The 15,872-nt window shown below is 35.4% G+C and overlaps 1 protein-coding gene across 1 annotated transcript; it reads left to right on the top strand.

Annotated features, from left to right (window-relative positions):
• The first annotated feature begins 2,588 nt into the window (after positions 1-2,588).
• On the top strand, positions 2,589-10,832 carry LOC106057382 (angiopoietin-1). The gene is made up of 6 exons (XM_013214551.2): positions 2,589-2,664; positions 3,429-3,890; positions 4,603-4,682; positions 6,233-6,290; positions 6,469-7,131; positions 9,605-10,832. The coding sequence occupies exons 1-6, from the start codon at positions 2,604-2,606 to the stop codon at positions 10,240-10,242; spliced, it is 1,962 nt and encodes a 653-aa protein (XP_013070005.2). The 5' UTR covers positions 2,589-2,603; the 3' UTR covers positions 10,243-10,832.
• Positions 10,833-15,872: the final 5,040 nt, after the last annotated feature.

Here is a 15,872-nt window from a genome sequence, read left to right as displayed (position 1 = left end):
TTGATATCGACTAAGGACACAACTTATACAGAATTAAGAGATATCGTTGTATTGCTTAGGATTTTTTTTTTTTTTGCTTTTTAACCAATATGATAAAGAAGACAAAAAAGTGACTCCAATAGCAAAGACAGACACAAGAACTTTTTTCCCCTTGGCAATCTGATCATTATATACATTTGAACTATCCGATAGAAACATTTCATATGTAAATCATGAGTAGATCTGATGTGGAAGTATATTTTGGTTTCCTATAGTTATAATGTTCTTTTTTTTTGTATAATGTACATATTGTAAGACATATTTCCTTATGAATAATAAATATTATTAATATTTTTATTATTATTATAAAGCCATGCTGAAGAAAGCGAATTGTAGACTGCAAAAGACGGTAAGAAACAACGCAGGTGACAGTAAGATCTTAGTAGACAAAATTTTCTTATTTTGTCTTATGTTAGCTAGTGTGTTGCTGTGTATATTTGTGTAAGACATATCATCTCTATAAATGTAAAATGTAATAGTCAAAATATAGGTGGATGTCTCTGATCATGTGATATGCGTCCAGGACGGTCGTCTGGATGTTTAGGCTATGTCTTAATAATCTTTCTTTCTTAAGAAATAACCTTTTTTTTTTCATCGGTTAAATTTATTGAAACTCAAATATGTATCCCACCTCGATTGTCAGAGTTCTCTAGCTGGCTCTGTTGCTTACCATTTGTCTTCTTATCTTATCTTATATAATACAGACGTTGCTTCAAAAAAGAAGATGATTACGTCCTACGCGTCATGCATTTAGTCATGCATATTAACCAATGACTTAAATTCTGCCAAGTCACTGGTTTTCCTGGCTAGCTCAGGCAACCCATTCCATGCTCTAATAGCACTAGGGAAGAAGGAGTATTTGTACAAATTTGTCCTAGCATATGGGACGAGGAATGTGCCTTTATCTTTGTGTCTTTCAGAGTATTTTATTAAATTTTGTTTTTTCAGGGAGGGAAAAGATGTCATACGCCTTCATAATGAAATTTTCCTTAAACAATATTTTCTTTGGCATATGATCGAATAATTAGTGATATTATTATTAAACCGAGTGGTAAAGCACTTGGCTTCTGAACCGGGAGTCCTGGGTTCGAATCCTGGTGATTTTTTTAAATTTCGGATCTCTAGGGTGCCTTTGAGTCCACCCAGCTCGAATAGGTAACTGACATTAGTTGGGTAAAGGTGAAGGTGGATGGTAGCTGTGCTGGTCACATGACACCCTCGTTAACTGAGTGCCACAGAAACAGATAACCTTTAAATCATCTGCCTTATAGACTGCTCGGACTTCTTCGGCTGAAAGGGGAAATTTGCGATATATCGCGTAAGATATAGCTTCCATGCACAGCACAGTTGTTGAGCAAGATTTTTTGGAAAAATATTTAGGTCGCTGTTGGGTCTCCGTGTCCTTGTGAAATATTGCACAACTTTGTTTTGTAATATATTGGTACAAAGCTTATTCTGAGGCATTTTACGTCTCGAGAGACGATCTTTTCCCTTTGCAACTTCTTGTGTGACTAAAGAGGCCAATCCTTGATACACAGCTGCGATCACAGGTTGGGCTTATTAGAAAGCTTATATCGACTCATACTGTATGTCTGTCTGTCTATCCAAAAGTCTGTACACGTTATTTTTCCCACACTCATTCTCGGATCAAGCTGAAACTTCGCACAATTATTCATTGACATAGATGAATCAATAATTAAAAAATGTAACCAATCAGACAATGAATTACTGGTAATAATTAATTTTGTTTGATATCGAATAATAGAAATAACTTGTACATAGACATAGTTTTAAGGACGAAGTTCTTCTCCTTTAGAGAACTTTTTTTTATCACATTAACTGGGAGCATTATCATTTATTATATACTATATTTATCCTGCACATCTTTTTTTTTACACAAAAGCATTGATAAAGCCGTAATGAAACAAGCTAGGATAAAGGATCGAGCTGCTTAACACAACACTTTTAAGGTCACTTAAAACCCAGACGAATGATGAACATATCTTCTTATTGTACCGTTGTAAAAGGAATACATAATAAATAATAAAGATTTATTATTATTATTATGTTAGAAATGAACGTGTAGTCATTCTCTTGCCAGGGTCGAGTTTCGTTAAAGAGAAACACAATTCATCGTAGTCCCTTTCTAGGGACAGTTTCTACTGAGGAATTTTCTGGTGATGTGGCAGGTCTGCAGCAGTACCCTCCTCTGACAGGCAAACTAGGATGTTCCTAGGTATGTTAAGGGTCTTGAAAGTATCTGTGAGGTCAGTTGTTATTATCCCCTCGGTTGATATAACAATGGGGTATTTTGTTATGTTGGACAATTATTATTATTATTATTATGAATACATCGACCAAAAAAAATTCATATTTAATATTACGTATTTTTTTCATGTGACTATTATGTCCAACGGAAGTGAAAAACTTAGGGTATAAGAAGAAATCGGAACGCATATATCTCTCTTTGCTTTAAGTAGTTCCTTGAACACATAAACATCCTCTTCAGTCATCCAGTCCTTATATAATGTTATTGTTTCACCATACATCAGTGTAGAAATAAAATGGCGAGATTATTTCTACGCTTGGTTCTCTGTGTGTTTGTAGTCTCATTGATTAGTTCAGGTGAAAGATATTGTGTCTTAATAATTTTATTCAAGTAAATGTTTGCATTTATATTTACGGAATAACTCGTGCGTAGAAATGTAGCCTATTAGAAAGATTTGACTATGTTTAAATTTTTGTATGTAGTGAACAATTTTAATGTTAGGAAGATTTTACTATGTAAGAAAGATTTTACTATGTAAGAATGGTTTTACTATGTTTGAATAATTTTATTATGTTATAAAGTTTTAATTAAGTTAGAAAATTTTGACTGTGTTAGAGAGATTTGACGGTGTTAGATTGTTAATGTCAACCACTTTGACTCATTTCTTGTATTTACTATGTTTGAATAATTGTATCATGTTGTAAAGTTTTGATTAAGTTAGAAAGATTTGACGGTGTTAGATTGTTAATGCTCTACACCTCAACTCCATACTTTTCACAATAAACACTCCCCGTTCATCATATGTGCATGAACTAGCGGATCGTTGTCATCTCGTGGTACATCAAACTATTGACATGTTGGAAGGTTTATAGTTCATGCAGCTCCTATCAATGACAACACAGTTATAATAAAATAGTGAAAGAGGAGGCAATTTAAACACTTTTAGTCTTTAGGTCAAGTTCCTTTAACACAAAAGGATTTTTAAAGCCTAATGGTTAGGAATGGTACATATCCGCTGATTTTCGATTATAGAAATTTGGTGAAATTTTCGTCATTCTGGTATTAACAAATTAAATGGGACATTTTTATTCTTATTAATTAAATTGTTGACTTTTTTCAGAGCTTGTCATTGATGTCCAACCAAACGTCATATCTCCAGAGATAACTGCACAACTTGTGGTCAACTGTTCTATAACTAATAATCAAGTTCAATATCTTGATGTTATCAAATCTCTAACTCTTTCTCGTTATAATGAAACTATCAGAGAGTTTGATGAACTCATAGCTTTGGATTCCTTGACACAAAATCTAAAACAATTTGTGAGATTTAAATATTCACAAATCAGTTTTGGAAACCTGTATATAACTTTAACTCTACCTAACCCAACTCAGTTTGATGCCAGAATATATAGATGTAATGCCACTGGAGCTAATTCCGAAGGGACGAATATTTCTTTGTTTGCTAAGATGGCAGTAGAATATGAAACAAACTCGACCGCTTTAATTGAAGAGATTCGACGTATCAAGAAAGATGAAAACAAATGCTCTTTAAAGAAAGATGATCTCTCAGACATCAAGCAAAGTAAGTTAGCTAGCTTTAGAGTAGAGATATAGGCGTAAGTTTAAGTTTGCTTTGGTCGAGTTGGGTGGACTCAGAGGAGCCCATATGTTCCATATGCTAGGACAAATTGGTACAAATGCTCATTCTTCCTTTGTGCTAGTAGAGTATGGAATGGGTTGCCTGAGTCAGCCAGGAAAACCAGTGACTTGGCTGACTTTAAGTCATTGGTTAACATGCATGACTAGATTGAACTAAGAACACGCGTAGGACGCAATCATTTTTTACTCTAATGTTACGTTTGTATAAGATATAGATAAGATAAGATAAGTTGTCAGTAATCAGTTTTCATATAATTATTATCTGTTATCGATTTATGTATAACTAGAATTCTAAAAGTGTAACAGGTAAAAAAAAATAAGATCCAATGGATAGCTATTTCTGAATGAAGTCTTAGACGGAGAAAAGAAATTCCATTGACTTTGAAATTGACTCGAGGAGTACGTTTGGCGAATCTGGATGGGCCTGGTCTCGGGAATATATATATATAAGTATAACATAAGAAAGCTACCTGGTTGAGTGGTATGCCATTAGGATTGTTACCCGGTACTCTGTATGCTCCGGGATTCGAAACCTTCCCCTACCATCCCCAAGGTCTGTAAGGAGAACTTTTAGTTATAATTGTTAAACAAAGAGAACACTCCTGCTTTGAAAATTATTTTGTTTTAAATTTCAGGATGGAGAGTTTATTTTTCTGAAAGTTCCAAAATCATTAAAGAACGAATTGAGCCTCTTACTTTAAAATGTACCTTTCAGGTAAAATATTTTGTTTTTAGAAAACTAGAATTACCAATTCGTATGGATCGCTTTTTAATTTCTAATTATTTGCAAGATATAGTAATATTCAGCAAGAATACTTTTTGATCGTAAAATCTTATATACTCTTGTTATTTTATTATATTGTACCTTTTTCAAATAAATAATTTTTACAAAACTTGTCACTTTCTGTCTGTCTGTGTGTCTGTCTGTCAGGCAAAGTGTTTGAAAATGTTTTTTCTCCCATTCCCTTTCTCGGATCAAGTTGAAACCTTGCAAAATTATTCGTTGTACTATATAAGACATGAACCAATAAAAAAGAATGAGCCAGTTAGGGGAATAAATGCTATTTAATGACAGATGTGAATGTATATACTGATTTATTCCCTTTGACTTATTTTTTTCTCCCATTTCCTATTCTCGGATCAGGTAGAAATTTTGCAAAATTATTCATAGTCCGTGACAAGACACGAATCAAACCATAATTTAACCAATTATTTAATTAATTAGTACTAACGAATTTATTAAGTTTTCTATAGCAGTAAAAGACCTAATCCCTACTTCAGAAAAATATTAGTAACTAGTCGACCGGCGGCGTAGTATACACCGCTATTTTGCAGGGCCAACCTTAGGCCACTGCAACCTATGCGACCGCAGTGGGCCCAGCACTTTGATAGGACCCGCGCTAATTTTAGGTGTATAAATTATTAAATTAAACAATTTTATAACTTATAACAGATTTCCCTCGGCCTCCTCTTGATTTAACAGGAGATCCTGGAAATCTCCTGAAATTGCAAAATATACGAAAAAGTCCTGGAAATATCCGGAAATTATTAAAATCTTTTGAAAACTCATACCAATCTCCTGAAATATACGGACAAAAATATTTTTTTTCATTCTTATATTAACTAGGATAACTCCCTCCGTCCGAGTTCCAAAAATAAAAGAGTTAACTTTCCATAGTGTCCAAACTCTTGAGCGTGCTCTGTCGCCTCGATAGTTACTACAGAGTAGATTACTCCCCCCCCCCCTTTTTTTTTAACGTGAGGTAGAAATAAAAAAAAAAAGGTCGTGTCCTTCTATTTTGTGACTACGTGTTCCCCCCCCCCCCCCACCCCCCTCTTGTTTTCTCGTGGACTATCCGCAGAGTGATCTTTCCTTTACTCCTTACTACTCGTTTAAACTGTTGAGGGAAGAAGAGAATTATATATATATAGATTAACTGTTTCTTTCCCTTTAGTTTTTCTCTTTTAAAAGTAATCATTATATAGATATAGTTAGGCGCTTCCGTGGTGTCTAATGCAGATAAACCAAACGGAGGCAACACTCAACCAAATCACACCGGCGAAAGGCCGAGCAATCAATATAAGTTTCTCGATGTTGATACTTAACAAGAAGTTAAATAGCAATGAAGGGAACCGTCGAATGTCAGATAAATCTCTCCTTTCATAACAAGCTTCCTATCTCGAAGTCGTCTCAAAATAGTCTGATTACATCGGCTGATATTTCGCGCTCCTAAAACCTAGTATATATATAATTATACTTTACAGATTTTGACACCGGATGAAAATGAAACTTCCAGACTACAATCTTTGTATATACTCCATGGTAACGTGACATTTTGAAATCTTTTTTGTTTTTTCATGTATTTAGATGTTTTACGGCTTACATCTTCAGGAAATATAAACACTAGAGTTGTTATCCCTGAAAAGTTAATATAGTAACAAACAATTTCTATTTGTTGCTTCCCTTTAAAATCTTAATACTATATCTTTATATATTACAGAGACAAATGGTGTAGTTGCCAATATCAATAAAGACCAAGCTGTTATTACAACAATTCAAGGAGGTAACTTTGAAAATGCTCAAGGTGAAATTTCTGGAAACCAATCAAAAGAATCCTACCTTCAAGTCACGTGGAGCAATCTGAAACACTCAGACTCTGGAAAATATTTTTGTGAAGCTCATGTTAAACATTCCAAAGGAAAAGCTGAGAGGTTGAATGAAATGTTAACAATAAAAGTTATAAGTCCAACAATTGATGATTTGATGGAAGTAATTCAAAAATTAGTTACACAAGTTGATGGAGACAAGGAAAGCCTGCAAGATGTTAAACAAAATATAAAGAACATTAAAGAAGACTTAAATACTAAAGAACAAAATATTATTAGCATTAAAGAGGATTTGAATACTAAACAACAAAGTATTATAAGCATTAAAGAAGAATTCAAAACTAAACAAGAAAATATTCAAAAAGACGTGACTATAAATCAACAAAATATACAGAAAATTAAAGAAGAATTGGATTCCAAAGAACAAAGCATGATAAGGATTAGAGAAGACTTCAGCGCGTGTCAACAGAATATAAGCGCATTTAAAGAAAATCTCGAAATAATGTTTGTTAATCTTTCAACTTCTTTCATGCAAGTGAAGACACAAATTAATAAAGGTAGGCAAAAAGAAATCTCAAATTAGAACTTAAAATTAATAATATTATTAAATTTATTTACGTATCCCTACACATATCTCTTATATTTATTATCTTATTTTATAAATATTTTTGAACCTGTGGTGATTCACAAATAATTTGCTGATGGTCATTCCTCTTTTTTCTCTGTTTTCTGCCAGGAATAGGGGCGCTTCCCAAAACGTCCCAACTTTTTCCTAAATTTGTTTCTTGAATAAAAATCCTTTCGAGCTTTGACTATTTCATTATACGGACGTACAATTTTTCGTGTTTTCAACAGAAGTATGAAATTCAACATAAAGCCCAATGTCAAAGTGTAATCCTGTTCTGAAGTCGTTTGGGAAGGCGATTGTCTGGCATGTGGACTTCATGTTCGGCCCATCGATGTTGGGACCTTTCCTTGATACATAACCTGCCGTCACAGGCTAGACCTCTGTATTGACCAAACAACGCATCATTTTCACCACAGTCTAGCATTTAGTGTGGTAGCATTCTTTTGTTGCCACCACTGGCAAGTTGAGCAGCTACTAAGTCTCATTCGCCAGTACATAAGGTTTCCACAGCAAATCCTATGCAGAACCTCTTGGCGGTGACTTACGAAAACTGAGGTTGTGAAGTCTCGTCTTAATCTGCAAAATGAATAACAATAAGAATAATAAAAAGGCTTGCGTCACCACCTACGTCAGAGCGGAAGATTTACACAAATAGGACCCGTCCCAATTGATAAACACAAAAATAAGTTTCTATAATAATAATACTAATAATAATAATGGCTTTTGGTTGGATAAGTGTGGTATAATAAGGATAAAAAAGGGCAAGGCAGCCAACACCAACATTGCATTTGAAGGCATCGAAGAACTGAACTCTGCCTCCCTTTATAAATATCTTGGAATAAACTAGAATTCCAAGATAAACCATAAAAAATTAAAAGAGGACTTTCTTGGTAAATACAAGCAGAAAGTAAATAAAATTCTCAACACAAAACTGTCTGGCAGTAACCTCATCACTGAAATAAATAGTTGGGCCGTCCCAGTGCTCCTTTACACCTCATGTGTCATCAAATGGACAGATACCGACCTACATGACATTGACAGACTCACGAGGAAATTATTAACCAAATTTCGATGTTTACACCCCAAGTCCTCCACCATAATGCTATACCTGCCCCTGAAGGATGCAGATCATCTTCAAATTGTGTAAGACACAAGTTTCAAAAATACGATCAAAACTGCACGCCTCCAGCAATGAACTAGTTTCCTTCCTACGCAAATATGACTATGATGCAACCCCTCTGAACCTAAACAATGATGATGTTAATGTCAGTTTGGACGACGTCGGGCATGAGATTCGCCAATGGGAAGAAAAAACACTTCACGGACAATTTCCGGCTTTATTAGATGGGGACAACATTGACAAGGAATCTGCCTACCTAGGTCGCCATAACCAAGAAGCAAAGCTAATAGACTAGCACTTGGCTTTGACACACAATTTGATCGGTAAGGATACTCCTCCATATTACAAATACTCACCAAAAGAGGTTCTCGAGTCTACGGATCATCTACTGTACTGGGATAGGCCTATTTTGACTGACAAAACGGTAGATTTTAATCGCCCTGATATGCTGTTCATCGATAAAAAAGAAAAGGCCGCTACCATTTTTGACATCGCCGTACCACTATCTCATAATTTAAGAAAAACTGAGTTGGAAAAACAACGAAAATATGGGAACGTTGGCTTGGAGATTTAGCGTTAATGGAAATTATCTAAAACAACAATATACCCCATTGTCATATCAACCGAGGCGATAATAGCAACTGACTTCACAGATACCTTAAAGGCCCTTGGCATTCCTCGGAACATTCTCGTTGTCTGTCAGAGGGCGGTACTTCTGCAGACCTACCACATCACCAGAAAATTCTTCGGTGAAAACTGATAAAGGGACTACGATAAATTTTATTTCCCTTTAACAAAACTTGACCCTGGCTGCGCCTGAGAATGAATACTCGTTCTTTTCTAACACTGTGCTACTACTACTACTACTTCTACTAATAATAATAATAATAGTAATCTTACATAATAATAATTGTTATAGAATGTGTGCATTGCACCAAACAAAACATTATAATTATAAAAAAACTAAAATATACATTCACACCAGACTCACTCATAATTTACATGCGAAAAGTTTATATCAGATAGTTTCTATTTAATGATCCGTTTGCCAAGAGAACAAAAGAGTTATTGTGTCTGTTTGTCTTTGCTATCGGTGTCTTATATCTCTTTTGGGAAGGTAAAATCACAAAATTCTCACCAAAAGAGTGGATCTTTTTAGTTTTTTATGAATGTTACATTTTTATGTGTGTCTGTATTTTTATAGGCTTTAAATTAAGAAGCAGGTATTTATAAATCCGTATGTTTTAAAAACATTTTTTATTAAATCTCTTTCACTCTTTAGGAAACCAAGAAGACCAACATTTAATACCCCAGAAGATTTGTCGGGACGTCAACAGTACCGACGAGCGTGTGGTGGTAACATTAACTTCCGGGTTAAAGGTCATGTGTGACACCAAGACAGACGGCGGTGGATGGATCATCTTTCAGAGAAGAATCAACGGAAAAGTAGATTTCTATAGAGGCTGGAAGGAGTATCGTGACGGCTTTGGAGATTATGCAATCGGCGAATTTTATTTGGGGAACGAATATATTTCTAAGTTAACATCCACAAGAAATTTCGATCTGAGAATTGATTTTAAGTATAACCACAAGACCTATTTTGTGGAATACTCGGATTTTAGGATATTAAATGAAACGAACAAGTACCAATTAAAGATAGGAAAATATAAAGGAAATGCTAGTGACGACTTCTCGTACCACAATAATATGCAATTTAGTACCTTTGATAGAGACAACGACGTCGATACAAGAAACTGTGCATTACTATTCACAGGTGCATGGTGGTACAAAGCTTGCCATTATTCCAACCTTAACGGTCAATGGGGAAGTAAGGAATATAGCAAGGGCGCTAACTGGGAAAGCATAACTGGATTTGGAGCTAGTGTCTCCTTTGTAGAGATGAAAATCAGAGAAAGATAGTCAAATATCTCTTAAGAATCTTATAATCAATGTTTCATATAACGGCGGAGTAGATCAATGACTCATACTTGGTCAAGGCTCATTAGTATATAGAACAAACAAATGCATTTAATTTTATTTTCGTTTATGTCTATCTCTAATATAGCAGTTAGGTTTATATACACATCCTTTCAATAGCAAGTAAATATGTATCCTATGTATAGTAAAACTTTTTTATATCATTTATAGCATTATAAATAGCAAGTTTACATTATATCATGTATAGCAAGTGTACATTATATAATTTATAGCAAGTTTACATTATATCATGTACAGCAAGATTATTTTATCTCATGTATATCAATTTCTAGTTTATCTCATGTATGGCAAGTTTAGTTTATCTCGTTTAAAGCTAGTTTAGCTTAACTCACGTATACATGTGTATAGTTTGTATCATGTATAGCAAGTTTAGTTTAATCGCTCCACAATATGTAATGATTTTGAAGTAGTAACATAGTAATATTTATGAATGAAATCTATTTTATATATACAGATATATCTGTTTTAAATTCCATTGGAAATTAACTTTTGGTCGTGTCAACATTGTGATATTATGGCAATTAACGCTATGAAAACCTTAGTATCATTTTTTTTAAATTTTATCCACTAAAAAGCATTAATATTTCTTCACAAAATTCAATATATATATATATATATGCTCCTGTTTTAAGACTAATAAGGCATCTTTCTCATTCTGTTGGCTATGATTGGTTCATTCATTTGGCTCGTGGAGATGTACGTACCAGCACGCACAGTCTGTCTCCATGTGGATACATTTACATATATTATATATTATATTATATATATATTACGTCTGTTTTGCGTGATTCCCTACCACATGCTTTCTTTGATGCCTGTAGTCCTCAGAAGTCGCTTTCAGACATCTATTTTGGTTAGCTTTGAGAATATCGTGGGTCTGACTCCCTCAGCAAGCTCAGCATTGAAGATCTCCTAAAAAATTCTTTGATCCACAAGCAGCCAGAAGAGTTGAAATTATTAGCGAAAGTTGTCTGTTCGACGTCATTGGCTTTTAAAATAAGCTAAGGAAACTAGTGTCAAACATTTCATGAAAACATCCAGGACACTGTAATGTTTGACAACTCCTCTAGGATAGTCAAACGCATGATAAAACAAGGATGTGCTCTGGCCCCCAATACTAATCAACATCTTTTTTTTTTGTAATCGCCTGCGCCTTTAAATACCTGTAGCATAATGGTTATATTCCCAGTAGATTCGATGGAAGCCTTTTTAACCCGGCTCAACTTACTGTGACACTCACCTCTCAATTGCAAGAAGAATTACAAGTCAGGTAAATGCTTTGGCAGCTACATATCAAGAGTTCAATCTTACATAAGATTCATCAAGGTCAAAAAATTCTGGCGTAAGACGTGAAATAACTACTTGTGGTAAGTATCGAAAATTGTAACCATACCATGGTGCAGGAATTTACATACCTGGGATCTGAGATGAACTCCAATTGGTGACAAGGCAGGGAGACCTAGGTCTCCCGTAGTGACCTGGTAAGGAACTCTGCTGTTTGGCGTAGTGCCTCATAGCTTCCATACAAACTAGGTGTTCCACTGGATACGTCTTCCCGCAGCTCGCGGAGCTGCGGACACTCTTGCAAGACGTGCGCCACCGTCTCTTCTGATTCCCCACAGTGTCGGCAACGGGCATCAAAATTTGGCCGGAACCGGGCGAAGTACGCACCTATGGGGCAGTGTCCCGTGCGCCACTGCGCTATTGTTGTTTGTTTCGACCTTTTTAGCCTCCACCACGGGTCCTCTCGATTTGGGCGACGCATGTACTGCCAGACTCCCCTGGCAGTGTTGGAGTCATCCTGGGATCAACTATTGCCAGCAGCCTACGCTTAGACTGAAGTGTAAAAAAAATAATTGGAAGAGCTTCTGCAGCAAAGGTTGCCACTCGTAAGATTTTAACTATTGTTAGTAAAAGTTCGAACAAGAGAAACTTTTTTAAAAAATGTAATAAAAAAGACAATACCTCCATTATTATACTTCAAATGTAAAAAAAAAATCTTGAAAAAATAAAATAACAAAATATTTTAATCCATTCGGGTTTCGAGCCCGCGACACCGTCAGCTAATTTAAAGTAAGATTTTTCTTTTTCCACCAGTGGGCAAGGCAAACTTGTTCGACTATTTATTGGTATGCTCATTATGGACACCTAGATCTAACGCTAGACCTAAAGATTTGATTTAGAACTCTTAAGATCTAGTCTAGATCTTACTTCTTAATCTAGATGTAATCTATATTAGATTTAGCGTGGTCGAGAGGCTAATTGCGCTTGAACTTGGCTTGGCTTGACTACCTAGAAGGAGGCTCGAGGTTCGACACCCGACTCGGGCAGAGTTGTGTTTACTGAGCGGCTAAAGGCAGCACGGAAAACCAACTCCTAGATACCTCCTACCCCCCACTAGTCCACAAATGAGATTGGACAAAAGCGCTATATAAAAGCTATAAATATATATATATATATCTTATCTTATGTAATACAGACGTTACTTCAAAAAAGAAGATGATTACGTCCGACGCGTCATGCATTTAGTCATGCATATTAACCAATGACTTAAATTCTGCCAAGTCACTTGTTTTCCTGGCTAGCTCAGGCAACACATTCCATGCTCTAATAGCACTAGGGAAGAAGGTGTAATATATATATATATATATTAAATAATTCCAATGATATGCCTTTAAATCTAGACATGCAAGACGATGAGCACAAGTTTCCTGAACATTAATGCTCTTGAATCAATAAGGGCTTACATTCGGAAATTTCCGAACGCAATAGTCCTTCCAAGAACGTGATAGAACTTGCAAAAAAAAAAAAGACCATGTTTGATCCAGACCTAGATTTAGTCTCTAGCCAAAGTTACATTTATTTTTTTTTTTTTTTACTTTGAAAAATGATAACTTTAAAACTAGGGATGCATCTGATTTTAGCTCCAGCTCTAGCCGAATATTACAGCAGGATAGTTTGCCGGATAGTAAAAAGTACACAGGACTGTACATTTCTATTCATTCTATAATTAATATATATATATATATATATATATATATATATATATATAGATAGATAGATATATTCTATAAAGTGGACGTAGTCCAATGAATGACTGTTATGGAATGTATTTAAATTTATATTTAACAAAACAATGTGCATCAAAACTATGAACATGCACCAAAGCTTTTATTACAAAGACAAGACGTGTTAGTATAAATAGAAATATAACTATAGATTATAAACGTGTTTTATATACAGAGCAGAAATGGCTAGCACATTTTTAACTTTGAACTTTTAGTGGGTTTAGATAACTATGTCATGCTGACCAGACGTCTGTCTAGTTGTTCGGGTATAACTCCAGAGGCAGAGACGAACAACTCCCATCCCCTTTTATTTGTTTAGTCCATAGATAGACACGTCAGGATGGACGTAAGCTCAGCAATGTGACTTGGGGGGGGGGGTAATAAATCTTAATTAAGGGGCTGGACTTCAAACCACACCTTTAGACGGGCAACCGTCACGCTGACCAGACGTCTGTCTAGCCGTGCGGGTATATCTCCAGGGGTTAGAGATGAACAACTCACGACCCCTTTTATTTGTTCAGTCCATAATATTGAGTTGATAGATTGACTGGTGACTATATTAAGTCAGGATGGAATATTGCTAGTATGTTGAAACTCAGGGAATTGAGTTTGTTTACTTTATTGGAAAAGGGAGGGAGGTGGTCTTTCCTCCAGCCGTGGAGTTACGGACGGATTCAGCAGCAGGATACGTAAAGGAGTAGGCAGGAATTCAGAGACAGGAATTCAGGAATCCAGGAACTAGGATTCGGATTCAGCAGCAGGTAGGAAAACTGGTGCTGGAAACAAGCAGGAGCCAGTCGGTATCTCTATGCGCAATCAGGATGAAATAAAAGCATCGATCTAAATATATGTATTATATAAAAATCGTTGTGTTTTCTTATGGCATTACTTTTGTCATTACTACAAGCACAGAATGTCAATTGACAATTTAACACTTACACACAATGCAAATATGTCTTTAAACACGTCCCATCCTATAGACACAAAGATAGTTCATATATATATATTTATATATAGGGGGCTCGGTTGTCGAATGGTTATGCGCTTGGCTTCTGGGTTCGAATCCCGGTAAAGACTGGGAATTTGAATTACTGTTTTTTAGGGCGCCCCTGAGTCAACCCAACTCTAATTGGTACCTGACTTTAGTTGGGGAAAGTAAAGGCGGTTGGTCGTTGTGATGGCCACATAACACCCTGCTCGTTAACCGTTGGCCAAAGAAACAGATGACCTTAACATTATCTGCCCCATAGATCACAAGGTCTGAAAAGGGAATCTTTACTTTAATATATATAACACAGTTAGCTGTATATTACCCGCGCCCTGCAGGCCTTAGTTTTGGTATTACTAATTTAGTGCATTGGATTTAGATCTATGTCAAACTTGGCTAATGTTTCTTTTAAGTAGATTTCGAAAATGGGTTTACGCGTGAAGCCAATACAATCATATCAATTAAAGGAATTTACGGAGGATTGTTTCATTGCTATAACTATAAATTAGGGCTATGAAAAAAATAGAAAGGTTCCACAACAAAATATTATTTCTGTTAAATTTATCACTTCAAGTTAAATTTTTGAAATAGTCCAACTTTGAGTGTGTTTACTGTTTTACCCACTTAAATTTTTTTTTAAAATTCCTCTTCTTCAAGTACTACAAATGTAATGTCGCTGCACTCTCTGAGATGAATGTGCCTCTCTCGCCTTATCTCCACCAGGATATTTTTGCAATGTTCTGTCTTTAAGTGTTCTCTCTTCTCAGAAATTGACCAACTGTAGTGTCACTAGGGGGGTGAAGGGTGTTCGGGCCGTCCAGGGGTGACACCCATTTCGGAAAAGTGGACTTTTCCAAAATGCAACTTTTATAAATAAAAACGTCTCTCATAATTTAGTCTCAAAATATTCCTTAATTTAATTCTTTTTTTACTTAAAATCTTCCCATTTTGAGAAAAATAGATGCCAGGAGAGTTTCTTAAGTTTAGAAATGTAGAAACACGATGGACGTTTGGGGGGTACACCCAAGCTTACCACACCGGTTGACACCCTAACCCTAGTGACGCCATTGACTTTAAACATTTACATGCCTATTTTAACCGCTTTTATTTTTAATATAATGGACACAGTTATTTTTTTTTTTACAAAGCTTACAAAACTTCTGTCTATATGTGTGGTAAAAAGTTTGTACACGTTATTTCTTCCACACCCCATTCATACCCCATAGTAACCTAGTAGTCAAATAATTACTAATAATTACTTTTTTTTTAGTTTGATACCAAGAAGAGAAAATAAATCTACAGTATTCACAGATATAAAAATAAAACAACAAAGATTTACTGCTGCAGGGGTAAACGGCTGTATAGAAAATACGAAAAACATGCATAAATGTAACCCTGTCGGACCAAGTTAAACAAAGGACGTTTGGGCCACGATGAAGGATAAGCTGATGAAGGCCTCATGGCCCAAACGTCCTATGTTTTTATGTGCATGTTTT

This window comes from Biomphalaria glabrata, chromosome 13 (genome assembly GCF_947242115.1).
Source record: "Biomphalaria glabrata chromosome 13, xgBioGlab47.1, whole genome shotgun sequence".
Taxonomy (NCBI): Eukaryota; Metazoa; Mollusca; class Gastropoda; family Planorbidae; genus Biomphalaria; species Biomphalaria glabrata.
This window is presented reverse-complemented; position numbering and strand designations above follow the sequence as displayed.

Excerpts from the sequence above, each read along its gene's own strand:
- LOC106057382 (XM_013214551.2), top strand. The coding sequence starts at position 2,604 with ATGGCGAGATTATTTCTACGCTTGGTTCTCTGTGTGTTTGTAGTCTCA. Across the intron at positions 3,891-4,602 it reads TCTCTCAGACATCAAGCAAA|GATGGAGAGTTTATTTTTCT; the intron begins GTAAGTTAGCTA and ends TTTAAATTTCAG. Across the intron at positions 7,132-9,604 it reads GAAGACACAAATTAATAAAG|GAAACCAAGAAGACCAACAT; the intron begins GTAGGCAAAAAG and ends TTCACTCTTTAG.